Source organism: Mytilus edulis, chromosome 13 (assembly GCF_963676685.1).
Source record: "Mytilus edulis chromosome 13, xbMytEdul2.2, whole genome shotgun sequence".
Taxonomy (NCBI): domain Eukaryota; kingdom Metazoa; phylum Mollusca; class Bivalvia; order Mytilida; family Mytilidae; genus Mytilus; species Mytilus edulis.
Genome location: NC_092356.1, coordinates 12,961,931 through 12,977,786, shown reverse-complemented (window position 1 = coordinate 12,977,786; position 15,856 = coordinate 12,961,931). Strand labels below are relative to the sequence as shown.

General features: G+C 30.9%; 1 protein-coding gene across 1 annotated transcript in view; it reads left to right on the top strand.

Annotated features, from left to right (window-relative positions):
• The first annotated feature begins 213 nt into the window (after positions 1-213).
• Positions 214-15,856, top strand: part of LOC139501698 (solute carrier family 25 member 36-like) — a 28,981-nt gene continuing 13,338 nt past the window's right edge. Inside the window, exons 1-4 of the mRNA XM_071290845.1 lie at positions 214-275; positions 1,009-1,185; positions 10,723-10,953; positions 12,293-12,370. Of these exons, the coding sequence (XP_071146946.1) occupies positions 1,142-1,185; positions 10,723-10,953; positions 12,293-12,370 (353 nt within the window). The 5' untranslated portion in view covers positions 214-275; positions 1,009-1,141. The remainder of the gene's footprint in view (positions 276-1,008; positions 1,186-10,722; positions 10,954-12,292; positions 12,371-15,856) is intronic.

Here is a 15,856-nt window from a genome sequence, read left to right as displayed (position 1 = left end):
ATGATGTTGAAAATTGTGGATGGTAGTGTCTCGAGGGTAGTGTTAAAAAAAAAACGCCCTCACATCTCCCCCAAAAATGACTGATCGATGTCTAGTTGAAGTCAGTTTATATTTCATTGGACCATTTGCTATGCTGGCGGTGTGCTGGTTGGAGTTTGTTTTTCAGATTGATGCTTATTTTGTTTGGCGAGGTCATGGGAACATTTTATTTTCACATTCGGTAAACAATTCAGTATTTTCTGCTTCATTTTTCAGTCACAGGACTTGTGCCGCTGGTAAGGTCACTTTTTTGGAATGTAAAATATATCAATCACTCACAATGGGTAGAAACAGCCGAAGTCATGATATTCAAAATTCTACGTCCACCCCCTTTTTTTTTTTATCTCCCCCCTTTTATCATGATGATGATGAACCGACTAATTTTGATGATCCGCCTGTTTTTTTTTCCCATGTTTTATACAGAATGAGCAAATTGGGGAAAAATCGTGAGAGGCAGCAAAATAATATAAATAACTCTTGAGATATATCGTGCATACATCAAATATAAATGCCGTGACCTAAAAATAAATTCAAAAAGGGGGATCAAAGCGACCGTGTTCCGGCTTTTCAAGTTGAAAATAATTTGTATATATTTGTTTGTGCATAAGTATCCCCTATCTTAACACATACAAGTTTTGATGTTTATTAAAAAATGTTTATTTAATGCGCCTAAAATTCTCCATTCAAGTCTATTCTCTTGTAACCTATTAACCGATTTTTGATGAAGGCCGGTGTTCACGCATAGACGACGTGAACGGAAAATAAATAAAGACTTTATTCATCGGGATATAACTAAATACCAATGCAACGGATCAAAATAACATCGGTTCAAAATATACAATACAAGTTTATTAATGTGTCATATTTACGTGGAATCAACTCAACGAGTCAATATTGTTCTTGTTGTAAGAATTTTTATGAAAAGGAAAAAGACAATAATATTTCATTTATCAAATTGGTACATTGCAGTCAGCTTTTCTTCTGGTACTTAGGAGTTTAATGAAAACACTGGAGGAGTTCCAAATAGCCTAGGAAAATTTTCAAACAATCGTCAATAGTACCAGCGTGTTTTGGGATGTAAACTGTAAATACAAGAAAAATAATGTCTGGAACCAACCACATAGGAGTGCATTTATTGGCAGGAGGGTAAGAATAAGTGAATATTTAAATTCACCAAGAAAAAATACCATTTTTTGCATTCATCGTTTGAAAATTGTTATGAAACACCTCTAACCCGAATGTTGTTTACAAATTGAATACCTTGTTTGTGTTTATATTTTCATTTCTATTGCTTTACATCTTTTATAAACACAACACAAGGATGTGTATCATAATAAGTCCTTTTGCCGAGAATAAAGAGACGACGATTTGATTTTTTTTTTGGGGGGGGGGGGGGGAGGGGGTGAAATGAATAACATAGCCTGGTACGTAACAATGTAACAACCGATAATAAATAAATATTCCTCAAAATGTTTCCTCAGGATGTTCATAAATATTTTCTTTTCTGCAGTTTAAAATGAAATTAAAGAGAATTTATTTTTGTTTATGGTGGAAAAATTTTGTAATACAGTGTACATGGTGTATGTATTAAATAGTGTTGAACATTCTCCCCAGGGCCTTTTAGCATCAGGGTAATGTGATGCTATATTTTTTAATGTGATTTGGTTTTCTTATACAATGTAGATAATGTTATGGATGTGATGCTAAAATTTGTAGAAGTAAGATGGTACTTGTAAAAATGTATTTCAAATTTCCCTGTTAACCATGATCATGATGATGCTACATGGAAATACAATTTCTGGGAAGAAATGTATATGACATGTGTATCGAGAAGCTATGACTTAAAAACGTGACAGAAGGACATGTTTTCTTCTTTGACCATGCATACCACTGAGATGAATAAATTACAACCATCCCCTTTAACCCTTTCACCGATTGCTGCCCAGACAGAAGCTACTCTGATACGATAGCTTCCCTGGCTACTTTTACTCAAGTGGGAGATCTTCATAATAAATGTCAATAAAAGCTTGTTTGTAGTTATTTGTGCATTTATTTCATTCACTAACACAAAGTTCACAGTTTTGTGTATGTTTTGATAATTTTTTCTTCATAAAATATTCAAATTTTAAAATTTTCGGCATTATATATGTGAAATTCTCAAAATTCTGCTTTTTTGACCCCAAATCGTAATTTTTTAACCCAAAACGGCAAAATTTTGAAAAAATTAATGAGGCTGTACAAATTCCTCACACTGAACGATGTCCATTCCAAGTGTTTTGTACATAAAACGACATTTTATGTCAAAAAAGTATACTAGTTTGGCTTCAATTCTTCCATATTCTTTCAAAAAAAATGTTCCCTCATTTCAAATTCTCGTAAATTCCGTAAATTTCCTTCGATTTTGACAAGGTTTTCAACAAACGGAAGCGACATGTTTACACTTTCATCCGGGTATTCATCAAAGAAAGATAACTCATGTTTGCACTGTTTTGAGCGGGAAATATAAAAGATGTATTCTGATCCCGGTAAAACGGGACTCATCGTCAGCTGTCTGAAGCGTGAATCCCGGTAAACCGGGACTCATCGGCGAAAGGGTTAATCAATAATGATGCCTGTGTAGTACATGTACATGTACCCAGGGATGATTCCAGGTGTTTTCAAATGGGTCCCTAGAACATCAAATTGGGAATTTTTATTCTATTTGGGAATTTTTTAAGCATAAAATCTAAGACGAAATAACATTATTTTCCTGTAAAAACGGAAAATGTATATTATTAAGTTTAACCTGTACACTGATGTTCATGTAAGTTGTAACATTTTGAATAATTATGGATGGGCTACTGTTATTACATGAATTTCATTGAACATGATGCACTAGTCTGCTAGTCATTGCTAGTCTATCATCTTAGCTATAGTTACATGTACGTAGGCCTATTACAAAAAATATATTTCAGCTAACATAAAGCACTGAAAAAAATCATTCATCGGGTATTTTTTCCACAGCAGGTCATCTCTATAAATTTACCTTTATTCAAATGGATTTCTAATTGAACTGGTCAATTGTCGAATTCAGAAAAGCAATTACAAAAGTTCATATACTTAATTGATAAGATATTTAAAGCATTAAACCAGTGTTCTTTAAAATTATTTGGATCATATTCAAAACTTTTGAAATAGTTCCTTAATGATGACATCGTATTTCATGAATGGTCTATCATCAACATTATTTTCAAAAAACGGTCAAACTTTTGTCTTTTGAGGAAATAATTTCTTTTTCAAAACAAGTTTTCATCATATTATATAACCGGCTCTGCTGGGCGATCTGCTTTTACGAGATCGGTGACCATTAAACTTTATCCATCAATGTTATATCAAAATTTAAACTTGCTCTCTGCCGAGGTCTGCTTTGGCGATCTGCTTTGGCGATCTGCTTTTACAAGATCGAATACTCCCATAACATATTAATCAATTGAATTAGGCTGCTAAAATTGTTTGCCACATGTTGACATAATTAAATCGTTGTTACAAACTATGAAAAATTATAGTTGCCTTAATCGGTGAGAGAAACTTTTCCAGAAATATTGATTTTTATTTTATTTTCCTGAATTGGGAATTCATTTTCATGTACATTTTTTTGGGGCCGCTGGCCAATTTAAGGGCCGCTCAGCGGCCCTAAACTATATAGTGGAATCATCCCTGTGTACCTCAGTTTATATGCTTTGACATTATGTCTGCATCAGACTTAATAAGATTTGTATCCAATATGAAAATTGCATTAATACAGCATACAAACATGTATTTGTATTTTCAGCATTTTATTGAAAAATTCAACATATATACAATATATATATGGGAATCAAGTATGCAAAAAAAAATCCATTGAGGAAAGGGTTAAGCTTTTTTTCTGCTAACTTAGATTTTTTTCAGAAATAATGTCAATCTATCTTTAATAATTACATATACATGTATAATTGTTTTTCTCTAATTTTTGTTCTATTTTCACATTTCTTGATTGGCAAGAGAAAAATACATTTAATTCTCCTCACTAGTGAAATATCTGTTTTCGGCAAATGATTAGGCCAAATAAAATAGTATGTGTGGTTCCAGTTATGTACATCTAAATAAAAATTAGGGTACATTGTAGGTACATGTAGGTAGGGATTTTTTTTTAATTTTATGTTATTTTTTTACATTGAGTCAGTCAGTCTATGGTAGCAACCTTCTGACTTTAACAGTTCTTCATGGAAAATGACAAAAAAATCTTTAGGGTAGGTTATTTTTATGACTAAAAAGTACAGGGTAGGAAGGGTATCTGGAACCACGTACATATTTTTATTTGGCCTTAGCTTAAATTTGATTATGACGTCAAAATGTTTTGTTTTATCTGAATTTTCCTATTGTGACGTAATGAAAAAAGGCGACCATGTCTGATGACGTTGCATTTAAAGAGCACATGTTTTGCAAAATCGTTGAAAAAGAAGGATAAAAATCATCAGAGAAACAGATTCCGACATTATAACTCATGTATTGCAATATTTCTCCACTCTTGACAGTTAAATATAAATTTTAATTAATAATAATAAAATTTAACTGAGTGGAGAAATATCGTAAAACACTTGTTGCAGTGTAGGAATATATATATTTATTTATTTATTACATCAATGGTGGATATATTTTTCATTGACAATTTTACCACGTCTTAATATTTTAAATTAATATTATTAAGTACAATTCATAATTATATAAATGTTTATGAATTTCATTAGCTATTTTTATCCAAACTTTAAAGTCTTTAATCTAATGTACATTGTGTACTATATAGTGATTAATAAAAAAACAATTACTGTACATCATGTACATCACTAGGTATTACCTTTTATCTGATTATTTTGATAAGAAGTTTTAAATGGTCACCTATTTATACATGTGGACATTACTAGTTTGTTCAAAGAAGTAAGAACTGTTGGACTATACAGGTGGCTAGTGTTTGGTTTTTTTATCACGTTTTACTAAACCCTGATGTTTATTTGATCACGTTTCACATTTCTTACAGTGGTCAGTAACTGCCCTTGACGTCGATTATATTACATTACATGTGTTTGAACTTTATTTGCCCTGTTGGCTTATTGATCGCTTCAGTGATTATAGGTCAATACATTCATGACAGTAAATTTTTATTTATATTATAAAAGGATTTTGAGTGGGGTTTTTTTTAAATGTTTTATTGAAAATGGAACTATATTAATTATTTACCAATGGGCTAATGATGGTCATGAATTTAGGGATGATGAGGTTTTGATAGACTATCGTACATTGATCATGACCTATAATGGTTTACTTTTTTAAATTTTTTATTTTGATTGAGAGTTGTCTCATTGGCACTCATACCACATCTTCCTATATCTATCTGATAATATGAAATTTTTAATAGATACATGTACATGTAGCTATAGGGAATAACAGTTAGAATGTAATCATTGGGCCTGGTTATGAATTAGCTTTAATATTTGAAAATTAACACAGAATTGAGCTATTTAACATGTTTAATAAGGTCAATAAATGCAATATTGCATTTGAAAATTTAGAATCATGTACATGTACATTTCTTGAACTTGTATGTTAATAAATTTCTAAACATAGTTAATTAAAAAAAAAAATAGACATCTAGCATGTCAAGGTCATATTGATCTACAATTAAAACATCTTATTAGCATAAACCAGAAAATACTGGTTAGAACTTATGTATATATATGTCAATTAGCTACAGACTTAAATGCTGGTTTTCATTTTCACAATTAAATTTGTCCAATGAAAATAGTAAAATATTTTTTGATACTTTTGATAATTGATTTAATAATTGAAATTATTTTAGATTGAAAAGTCAGAGTTAAGTCCAAGTTTGACATGTTTAAAGTCCATTCCAAAAATAATTAAATTTAAATGGCCAATGAGCAATTAATGCAATCACCTGTGATTAATCATACTAATCACGTTTACAACACGTACATGTATGTCATGGAATATTTTTTATTATTTTGACAATATGTATATATAATGTTTTGGATTAGAGATAAAACAAGTTAAAATTGTTTTCATTCGATTAAGAATGGTGTCTTTTTCAATTGGTGTTGTTCATCTGGTAGCTGGAAGGTATGTTATATTTTCAAGAGGTATTATATATAATAAAAGCCTATTTTGTTGAAAGATTTTGTTATGCACTTCTTTTCTCTATTTTTCTGTACTTAATTTTATTGATGGCATAATTTTTTTCAACTTGAAACTAATGTCAAAATTTTTCTTTATGTACATTGTACATGTACCATGATGAGGAAGGGATTATGAGGGGGCAGTATATAGTTGTTGAGTCTTGTCAAATTCTCCTTGCAGGGTTATAACTAAGAAGAGTCAATGAGTCCTAAACTCAAAAACATATATATCTCTCAACTTATATTTTCATTTGATTTTCTGAACTGGGGTCTTGGAGTCTGAAGATGTTTCAAGTCTGTCAATCTCTATCAGCTTTATTCAGTAATCCTCATTTAACAGCCATAGGTTAAAAAAAAATGTTTTTATTTGTCATGAAGACAATGAATCAATGCATTGCCTTATGTTTTGCTCATACTTTCAGAACCACCATGACCTTCAAAGGTACATTTTGTACATGTACATGTATCTATGAGTTCTTTGACTTGCCTATACATGCTACAAACAGATCTATACATAAGTTGGTGACCCTCTGCTGTTGTTGTTTTTTATTTGGTCGGGTTGTTATCTCTTTGACACATTCCCCATTTCCATTCTCAATTTTATCTTAATGAGAACCCTGATCCTTGACTAGCTAGCTATATAGCTACATGTACGTACCAACAATTGAATTGTGGCAATGTTCATTTTAAAAAAAAATTGTGTAAGATCTGGAAAAAAGCGGACCTGGTTCAATTATTAGAATTAAACCAGACAAAACTGGTTCAGACCAATTTTTGAATATAAATGTATTTGGCAGTTGTCTTATATTTTAAAAGTCTATGTGATGATCTTACACATTCAAGTCAAAGGCTAAAGATTAAAACAGAAATAATTACCGGTATTGAAAAATTAAAGATAAAGTCAATTTAAGTAAAAAATAGGATTCAGTGCAGTGACCAGAAGTTTTTTTAAAACAACATTTTACATGCTAGTGATCAAGCAACCAATAATTTGTTATAAGCTGGGAATTATTTTGTGTCATTTAAAAATCTAGTCATGTTTGAAAAATTGGAGATAGATCAGATGAGAATATTTTCCACGTTTCAAATAAGAATTACCTCATTTCCTTTTGATGTTACTTCTCTACTGGCTGGAAGGTATGTTAAGTTTACAAAATACAATATCACGAATGTCCAAAAAAATGATGTAAGGATAATACTGATTCTTGACACTAACTGGTCAGTAATGGCTGTAGCCAGGTTTCTATTAAGCATTTTGTTTGGCACTATTTACATGTATCATGTTTATGTTCTCAAAAAGTAGTGGTTTAAGGATTTGACCACAAAAATTTACAAAGGAGTCTGACATAATTTTGGTATTTTGTAATAGAAAAAGTAGTGAGGACCAGCAGTTTTTCTTCAGTGACAACCAGATATAAAATAAAAAATGTTTCAAGAACTAAATTATACCCCTGAATGACGGGTTTGAAATTAAAGGAAGAGGTATATATATATATACTTGTTTACAAATCTGAGCTTCATGCAATCTGGTATCAAGCTTCATGTGATCACGATATACTTTATGATGCATTTTCTGTTTACAGTAACTATTGACAAATATTCTATTAATACATAATGGAAATGTTATGTGCATTGTTATTGCCAATACTCAAGATCTAGAGTGAAATAATGATGCTCAATAGACAAAAAAACATTCAGTCTTGTGGAAATATTTTTTTATCCAAACTTTAAAGTCTTTAATTAATAATCTAATGTACATTGTGTACTATAGTGATTAATAAAAAAACAATGACTGTACATCACTAGGTATTACCTGTTATCTGATAATTTTTATAAGAAGTTTTAAATGGTCACCTTACTAGTTTGTTCAAAGAAATAAGAACTGTTGAACTATACAAAATGTACATGTGGCTAGCTAGTGTTTGTTTATTTGATCACGTTTCACTATACCCTGATGTTTCTTTGATCACGTTTCACATTTCTAACAGTGGTCAGTTATAACTGCCCTTGACCTTGATTATATTACATTACATGTGTTTGAACTTTATTTGCCCTATTGGCTGTTATAAATTGGGAATTATTTTTTAAAACAACATTTTACATGATAGTGATTGAGCAACCAATAACCTGTTATAAATTGGGAATTATTTTGTGTCATTTAAAAATCTAGACATGTTTGTAAAATTGGAGATAGATCAGATAAGAATATTTTCCCCGTTTCAAATTAGAATTGCCTCATTTCATTTTGATGTTACTTCTCTACTGGCTGGAAGGTATGTTAAGTTTACAAAATACAATATCTTGTAATGTACAAAAAAATGATGTAAGGATACTACTGATTCTTGACACTAACTGGTCAGTAATGGCTGTTAATTATTTTATTAGTTTCTATTAAGCATTTTGTTTTGCACTATTTATCATGTTTATGTTCTCGAAAAGTAGTGGTTTAAGGATTTGACCAGAAAAAATTACAAAGGAGTCTAACATAATTTGGGTATTTTGTAAATAGAAAAAGTAGTGAGGACCAGCAGTTTTCCTTTTCTTCAGGGACAACCAGATATAAAATAAAAAAATGTTTCAAGAACTAAATTTTACCCCTGAATGACAGGTTTGATATTAAAGGAAGGGGTATATATATATATATACTTGTTTACTAATCAGAGCTTCATGCAATCTGGTATCAAGCTTCATGTGATCACGATATACTTTATGATGCATTTTCTGTTTACAGTAACTATTGATAAATATTCTATTAATACATAATGGAAATGTTATGTGCATTGTTATTGCCAATACTCAAAATCTAGAGTGAAATAATGATGCTCAATAGACAAAAAACATTCAGTCTAGTGGAAATATTTTTTTTAGAATTTCAGTGCTCGTGGGACAAAACCTTGATACAAAATGTATATATAAAAAAATTATCTGCCATGACCATGATGACCTTGCTTTAAAAAATGTCTTTCATCTGAGATGATTACTAATTCTATGTACCCTTGAAAAAAGAATTCTGAATAACAGTAAAGTCATAAATATATCTTGTGTACAATTTATGAATATGCTTATCATTTAAATTTATAATTATGAATTATGGTCGGTGACCCTAATTTACCCCAGGTGATGTCAAAGTGTAGTAGTTCATCTAAATGGAGGTTATCTTAACCTGATGAGGTTCAAAAACCTCTTCAGATGGAAAAACACCATCTTATTCTGGTGATCACATGTTACTTGTACATGTGAAAACAGAGCTACATTTACTTGCAGAAATTAGTAATTATAAGTTCAAGCATTCTGGCTCTGTCTTCACACTTAACCACAAGCCCATAAGCCCATGTAAGCTTGTAATACTCCTACAAACCAAAATAATCCAACTTAAATTTTCTTAAAATTGGGCTTTTGGCTTGTGCAGTCAAAATTTTATTGTGTAGACTGCTGGCTAAGATTTAGGGGCAAAGGCATAAGAGGGACACTATTTTATGATGACTAAGATTATAAATTAAGGGACAGAGACATAAAAGGGACACTATTTTATGACGGCTAAGATTAAGGGACAGAGACATAAGAGGGACACTATTTTATGATGACTAAGATAATAAATTAAGGGACAGAGACATAAAAGGGACACTATTTTATGACGGCTAAGATTAAGGGACAGAGACATAAGAGGGACACTATTTTATGACGGCTAAGATTAAGGGACAGAGACATAAGAGGGACACTATTTTATGACGGCTAAGATTAAGGGACAGAGACATAAGAGGGACACTATTTTATGACGGCTAAGATTAAGGGACAGAGACATAAGAGGGACACTATTTTATGATGGCTAAGATTTAGGGCCAGAGGCATAAGAGGGACACTATTTTATGACGGCTAAGATTTAGGGCCAGAGGCATACGAGGGACACTATTTTATTACCAAATGGCATATGACTACCACAATTGATTTCATGATTAACTGTTAAAGAAATAACAAGGCTTAAATCAATTGTTGTCACATGTCCTGCTTTCATGTATATTTATCTATAATATATCAGTCGATCAAAGGCCTTGACATTTGACTGAGTTTTTAAAACATTTGTTTCCCTAATCTTGTCAGTCTTAGATCGGTCTTATCTGTCATTGTTGACATTGTGGTCAAACAAAAATGAAAATATTTACCTGTTTTAAATTTGTTTAAGTTCATCGGAATATGTGTGGCTGACTTATATATACATTAGGTCATCGAAATTATTCACCTAGTTAGCGCAAACATGATAAACTTTTATCAATTGTTTACTCAGTATATTTGAATAGAAAAAGGGGGGCTGCAACTGATTTAAAAGTAAAATTGAATATTTATTATCTTATTTTTGAGAAGTTAGAGATTGCTCTGAAGTCTGACAACCTTATTGTGACTTGCTAAGGGCCATTGAATGTCAGAAGTCAAATTGAAACACACAAACATTTTTTTTTCAAATTTTTTTTTTCTATTTCAGTGTTGGAGGTACAGTAGGTGCCATAGCAACCTGTCCTTTGGAAGTTGTGAAAACACGTCTGCAGTCCTCAGTGGCACAGTTCCACCCTGCCTACATACAGTCACACACCACTACATACGTCCCTAATGTACAACTATACACAACTGCTGGCACTGTCTCGGCAGACACGCAGTTGTTACAGAACGGTTATCACCATACAAAATCACATGTTAGTCTTATGAAATGTTTAAAGTAAGTATAAAAGTCTACAGTGTACTGTATATTTGTAATTTCTAGATGTTTTATGTGTTGCATTCTTTGCAGAATTAGGAGAGGTTATCACAAAAATAGAAAACTCAATATTCAAATTTTTAAAGCATTTTCTGTCATGTTCGTATGCAGCATTATGTTCTGGGGATTGAACCCCCCCCCCCCCCCCCCCCTTCAAAATGGCTAGATTTGTGCCATTATTTATTGACCATGCTACATCGGTACATCTATCAAGGTTTATTTTATTGATTGATCATCATGCAGTATATTCATGACCTAGGTGTTTGTCACATGATTGAAACGTACTTTTATCTTAAATTAGAAAAACAGGATATTGAACGAACAGCTAAGGATGAAAAAAGAATTTTACATAATCCTACAATACAGAATGTATATCTTAGATTTGATCTAAAAGTCATTTTAAAGCTTACAACATTGAACTCAAAATAGAAAACTAATGAAAAGATTGCTCATGTATGTTGGCTTAAAGTGCAATGTCAATTTGTAAATACATTTGTACATGGAAGTGGTGAAGATTTAATTGATCTAATTTTGATAATTACCTACTTTTAAAGTGCATTGAGCTTAGACAACCTTGAATGCACATGCAAATGCAATATTAATGTGTTTGATCAAGTTTAATTTTACTAAAAGATAAATTTATGTGTTCGTGTAGGAGCATTGATCTATTGTAATGACTGCTTGTACTTCTTTTATCGGGTGACTCGTAATCTATTGTAATGACTGCTTGTACTTCTTTTTTCGGGTGACTCGTAATCTATTGTAATGACTGCTTGTACTTCTTTTATCGGGTGACTCGTAATCTATTGTAATGACTGCTTGTACTTCTTTTATCGGGTGACTCGTAATCTATTGTAATGACTGCTTGTACTTCTTTTATCGGGTGACTCGTAATCTATTGTAATGACTGCTTGTACTTCTTTTATCGGGTGACTCGTAATCTATTGTAATGACTGCTTTAAGATGGGGTATGAGTGCCAATGAGACAACTCTCCATCCTTACTTTTTTTTTGTGATATTGCAATTTTAACACGATTAGGTGGTGGCTGTATTTGATTTTTTACAATCAATACATCACAGTTTTCTTGCTAAATTCTAATTAGTGTTTGTATTTTTATGATGTTTGTATACAATCCTTCGCACGTTGTCCTTGTAATTTCTATGATCCATTAATATTGTGTTTTTATAATGCTTACAAGGTATACGTAGTCCTTGAAATATCAATGAGACAAAAATGCATAGAGTCATAATGACTAGTTTGCCTCATTGAATCAATTGTATTTTATTTCTTTTTTTACAGACACATAGTCCAAACAGAAGGTGTAAACGGGTTATTCAAGGGACTAGGTCCAAACTTAATTGGTGTAGCGCCCTCTAGGTAAGTTGTTATAGCACTTAAATTCAAGGAAGGGCCAAAATCAAAAGTATATGTATGTTTGTTACTGTCAACTAAATTATTCTATGATTTCGTGATGTTTGGCATTTTCCATTTCCACAAAAATTTGAACCCACTGTAGTCTGTAGCTAGCTCTAGTTCACATACTTGCCTTGGTACATTTGTAAAGCATGTACATAAAATGTATCTGGTGTATCAAATGTAGTTAAAAGTTCTCAGACAAATTGAGTCTCATACTCAGTCATAGAGGTTTAGACAGTGGACAAAAAAATGGCAGATGAACTGGAAGTAAGGAGGTCATCCACAATCTTGGGCTGTTTAAATAAATGTAATTCAAAGCGAAAACCAGTCAATTGAGTTATAGTCTGTGTAATATATGGAAAAGAGTAACTTAATAAAACATTGCAAATAAAATCAGTAGTGCTAAAGTATATTTGGAATATTAAAACTGAATGCCTGAAGTTCAGAGTAGTAGATATTGTTTTTTGCTGGATTGAATAAATATAGAATAACCTTGACATTCTTAAGAACTAAAAATAGTAAAAGGTTGTATGGAATTTTCATTAAGTAAATATTGATTTTTTGCTGTTTTGAATGAGTTACTTGACTTTATAGCTATATTAAGAAAGTTCTACATTGGTTATTGGTAAACCTGTTTTGCAATGTTGCATTTTGTTAAAAATAGATAACTTTACAATTTTGCATGTCTAATTTTAAAGTTTTTGCAATCACAATTGTCTTTACAATTGCTGTCTTTTTTTTTTTAAAGAAAAAGCTCAAGTCTCAAAATATTATAATTAAAACTGCACTGTCTAATATTTGAGTGTTCTTGTCAAGACTTGAAATAGCTGTAGAATTAAATCACTAGTACATGATTATCTTTCCAATGGCTGTGATGTCGCAATTTTCATTAACAAAGAAAGCTCTAATTTCAGAATAATGTAACTCTTTACTGTTCTGTTATACGATTTGGGTTTATTGAAAATAAGATATAGCTGAGGGTCATTAACTTGTCAATAACATGAAGACAGGTAGAATAATCGTATTCTCATCAAAATTATACAACAATAAAGGCACAAACTTCTAGAGTAGGGCACAGATGGGAGTTAGGAAAGAGCAGACTGACCACACTGTGACCACAATCAAGCTGGAACACTGTTATTATTATACAAATATCCACATTTTCTTTTTCTTTGTAAAATTCCTTACATATGTAAAAAAATTTAGTCTACTGGAAACATCCTTGAAACTTTTGTGACGTCAAACTAAATTTATAATGTCTTTAATTCAATGTTTTACATGATTCCATGGTCTTCAAATTGAATGTGCATCAAATAAGACAAGGATAAAAGAAAATAAACATGATAAACATTGACTATGATAGATATTAACACTGGTGTAGGCATGTTGCAGTAATTTACAGCCAAAATACATAATACATAATAGTTGCATAAAATTGCGGTTAGATAAATCCTTTGGGCATTATTCAGGAATTTGCATGTTTATGAGTGTAAACAGAATCTGTGCAACATGAAGAAAGCATAATATGACGCAAATGTATAAATAACATGATGTAATGCTGGATATCAGTTAAAACATATTTTATAGCCTCTTTTCTATAGACATATGAGTTGTTTATGAAATAATTGTGTATTTAAACTTAACTTGAATGTATAATTAGCCTTAAGATTTTAGAATTAAGAAATCTTCCAAGGGTCATTTTAAGTTGGATGATCAATTTCTATTGTTATAATACAATGAGCCAATGAACTAAAATACAGGAATAATAAAGTAAACACTGCATCCTTTTCTATTTTATTAATGTGCACTATACTTTAATTAAATGGACAGATTTTTGGTCCTGAAATTTTCCAAAAACACTTTGTGAATATCAACGTATATATACATAATATTTGTATACCTATGTATATAAGATTTCTTTTTTGAATTTAAAATATACATTTCCCAAGTCTATTAAAAAGTTTTCCATTTGTCATGTTTGTATACTGCATAACGTATTAACTTTGCACTTCATAAAAAATCCTTTATCTATCATGTTTATATTGATTAAAATTTCTTTGGCTTTTATATATATAATTAGCCATAATGATTTGTAGACCAAGATTTTTTCTCAATTTCTTTTTTCAAAATCAAATCGTTAGCATTTGAAGTGTTATCGTACATGTCTTATCAAATAGCACTGACGTAAGCTTGTTTGTGAAATTGAAAATTGAAAATTAGGTTATCTGTGTGACTGAAGGCCAAATTTGAATTCCTGCTAAATTTATAAATATATGCAACTGTCAGCATGGATTCCATATATGCTTGATACACATTTATACAATAAACAAGATTAAAGTCTGTAGATAAACTAGATTAGTGTTACACAGTATTAAACCTTGAAATAAGTAGTACATTTTTTGTACTTGTTGCTTTTTCGTTATTGTCCTGAAAATGAATGTAAAGTTTTCAGTCATTATCTTAGTTGCTCAAGAGTATTTCACTTACAAAGTACTTGAACGGCTAAGAATATGTGTAATGCTTCAGTATTTATAATGTTGACATAGTTTCATCAGATTTTGAACATGGAATAAGCATTGTTTCAAAGACTAAATTTTATTTGGCAATTTTCTGAAATTTTAATTTGTTTACCCCTTCATCATTTTTTCATGAAAGTTATGCCTCATGTAGAAATGTATTGACAAATTTTAATAAAGGGCCTTTTTTACGAAATTAAAACTTGATTTTACCATATTGCATATTTCTGTAACCATGGTAACCACAAATTTATCTTTTACTTCAAATTTTTAATTTCATTAATAAAGGCACCATCAGGACTTTTGGACCTCATCAGAATTTCACCATCACTGAGTTAACTGAAGCTGTGCATGTACATAGGTTAAAGTCCTGTTCGTTTTCCAACCTCTCACTGTCATTGACAAGCTGTGGTCACAGTATAAGGGGAAATTTTTAGTCCACATTTAGTTTTACCTCACAAAGTTTTCAAATTCAATAGAATAGAAAAGTACTGAAAAGCCTTTATTACTTACAAATGTACTTTTAGAAGTTTTCAATTAATTGCATTTATAATACAGACATGCATTCAAATGTTAAGTGCACAATGAATGAATGATTAATTTATATCTGACTTGTATTCAAGTTTTTACCAAAAAAATGTAGGTCATATTTATTTACCAAAAATGAACCATGGCCAATTTTTCATTGTACATGCAATTAATGACGGGAAGGAATTTTTTTACAACTCCTCTTCATACATATCATATGTTTTGGTTTGTGGGAATTTTCCACTAATGAATGAACACAGTGAATGGAAATTATGGGTTGACTACCATACAACGTGTATATATTATATATACATTTAAATTACTTTATAAATAGAATAATTAGTTTAATGGAGACTTACCTGGTGCAAAGGTTTAATAAACTTAATTAACCTGGTTTACAATT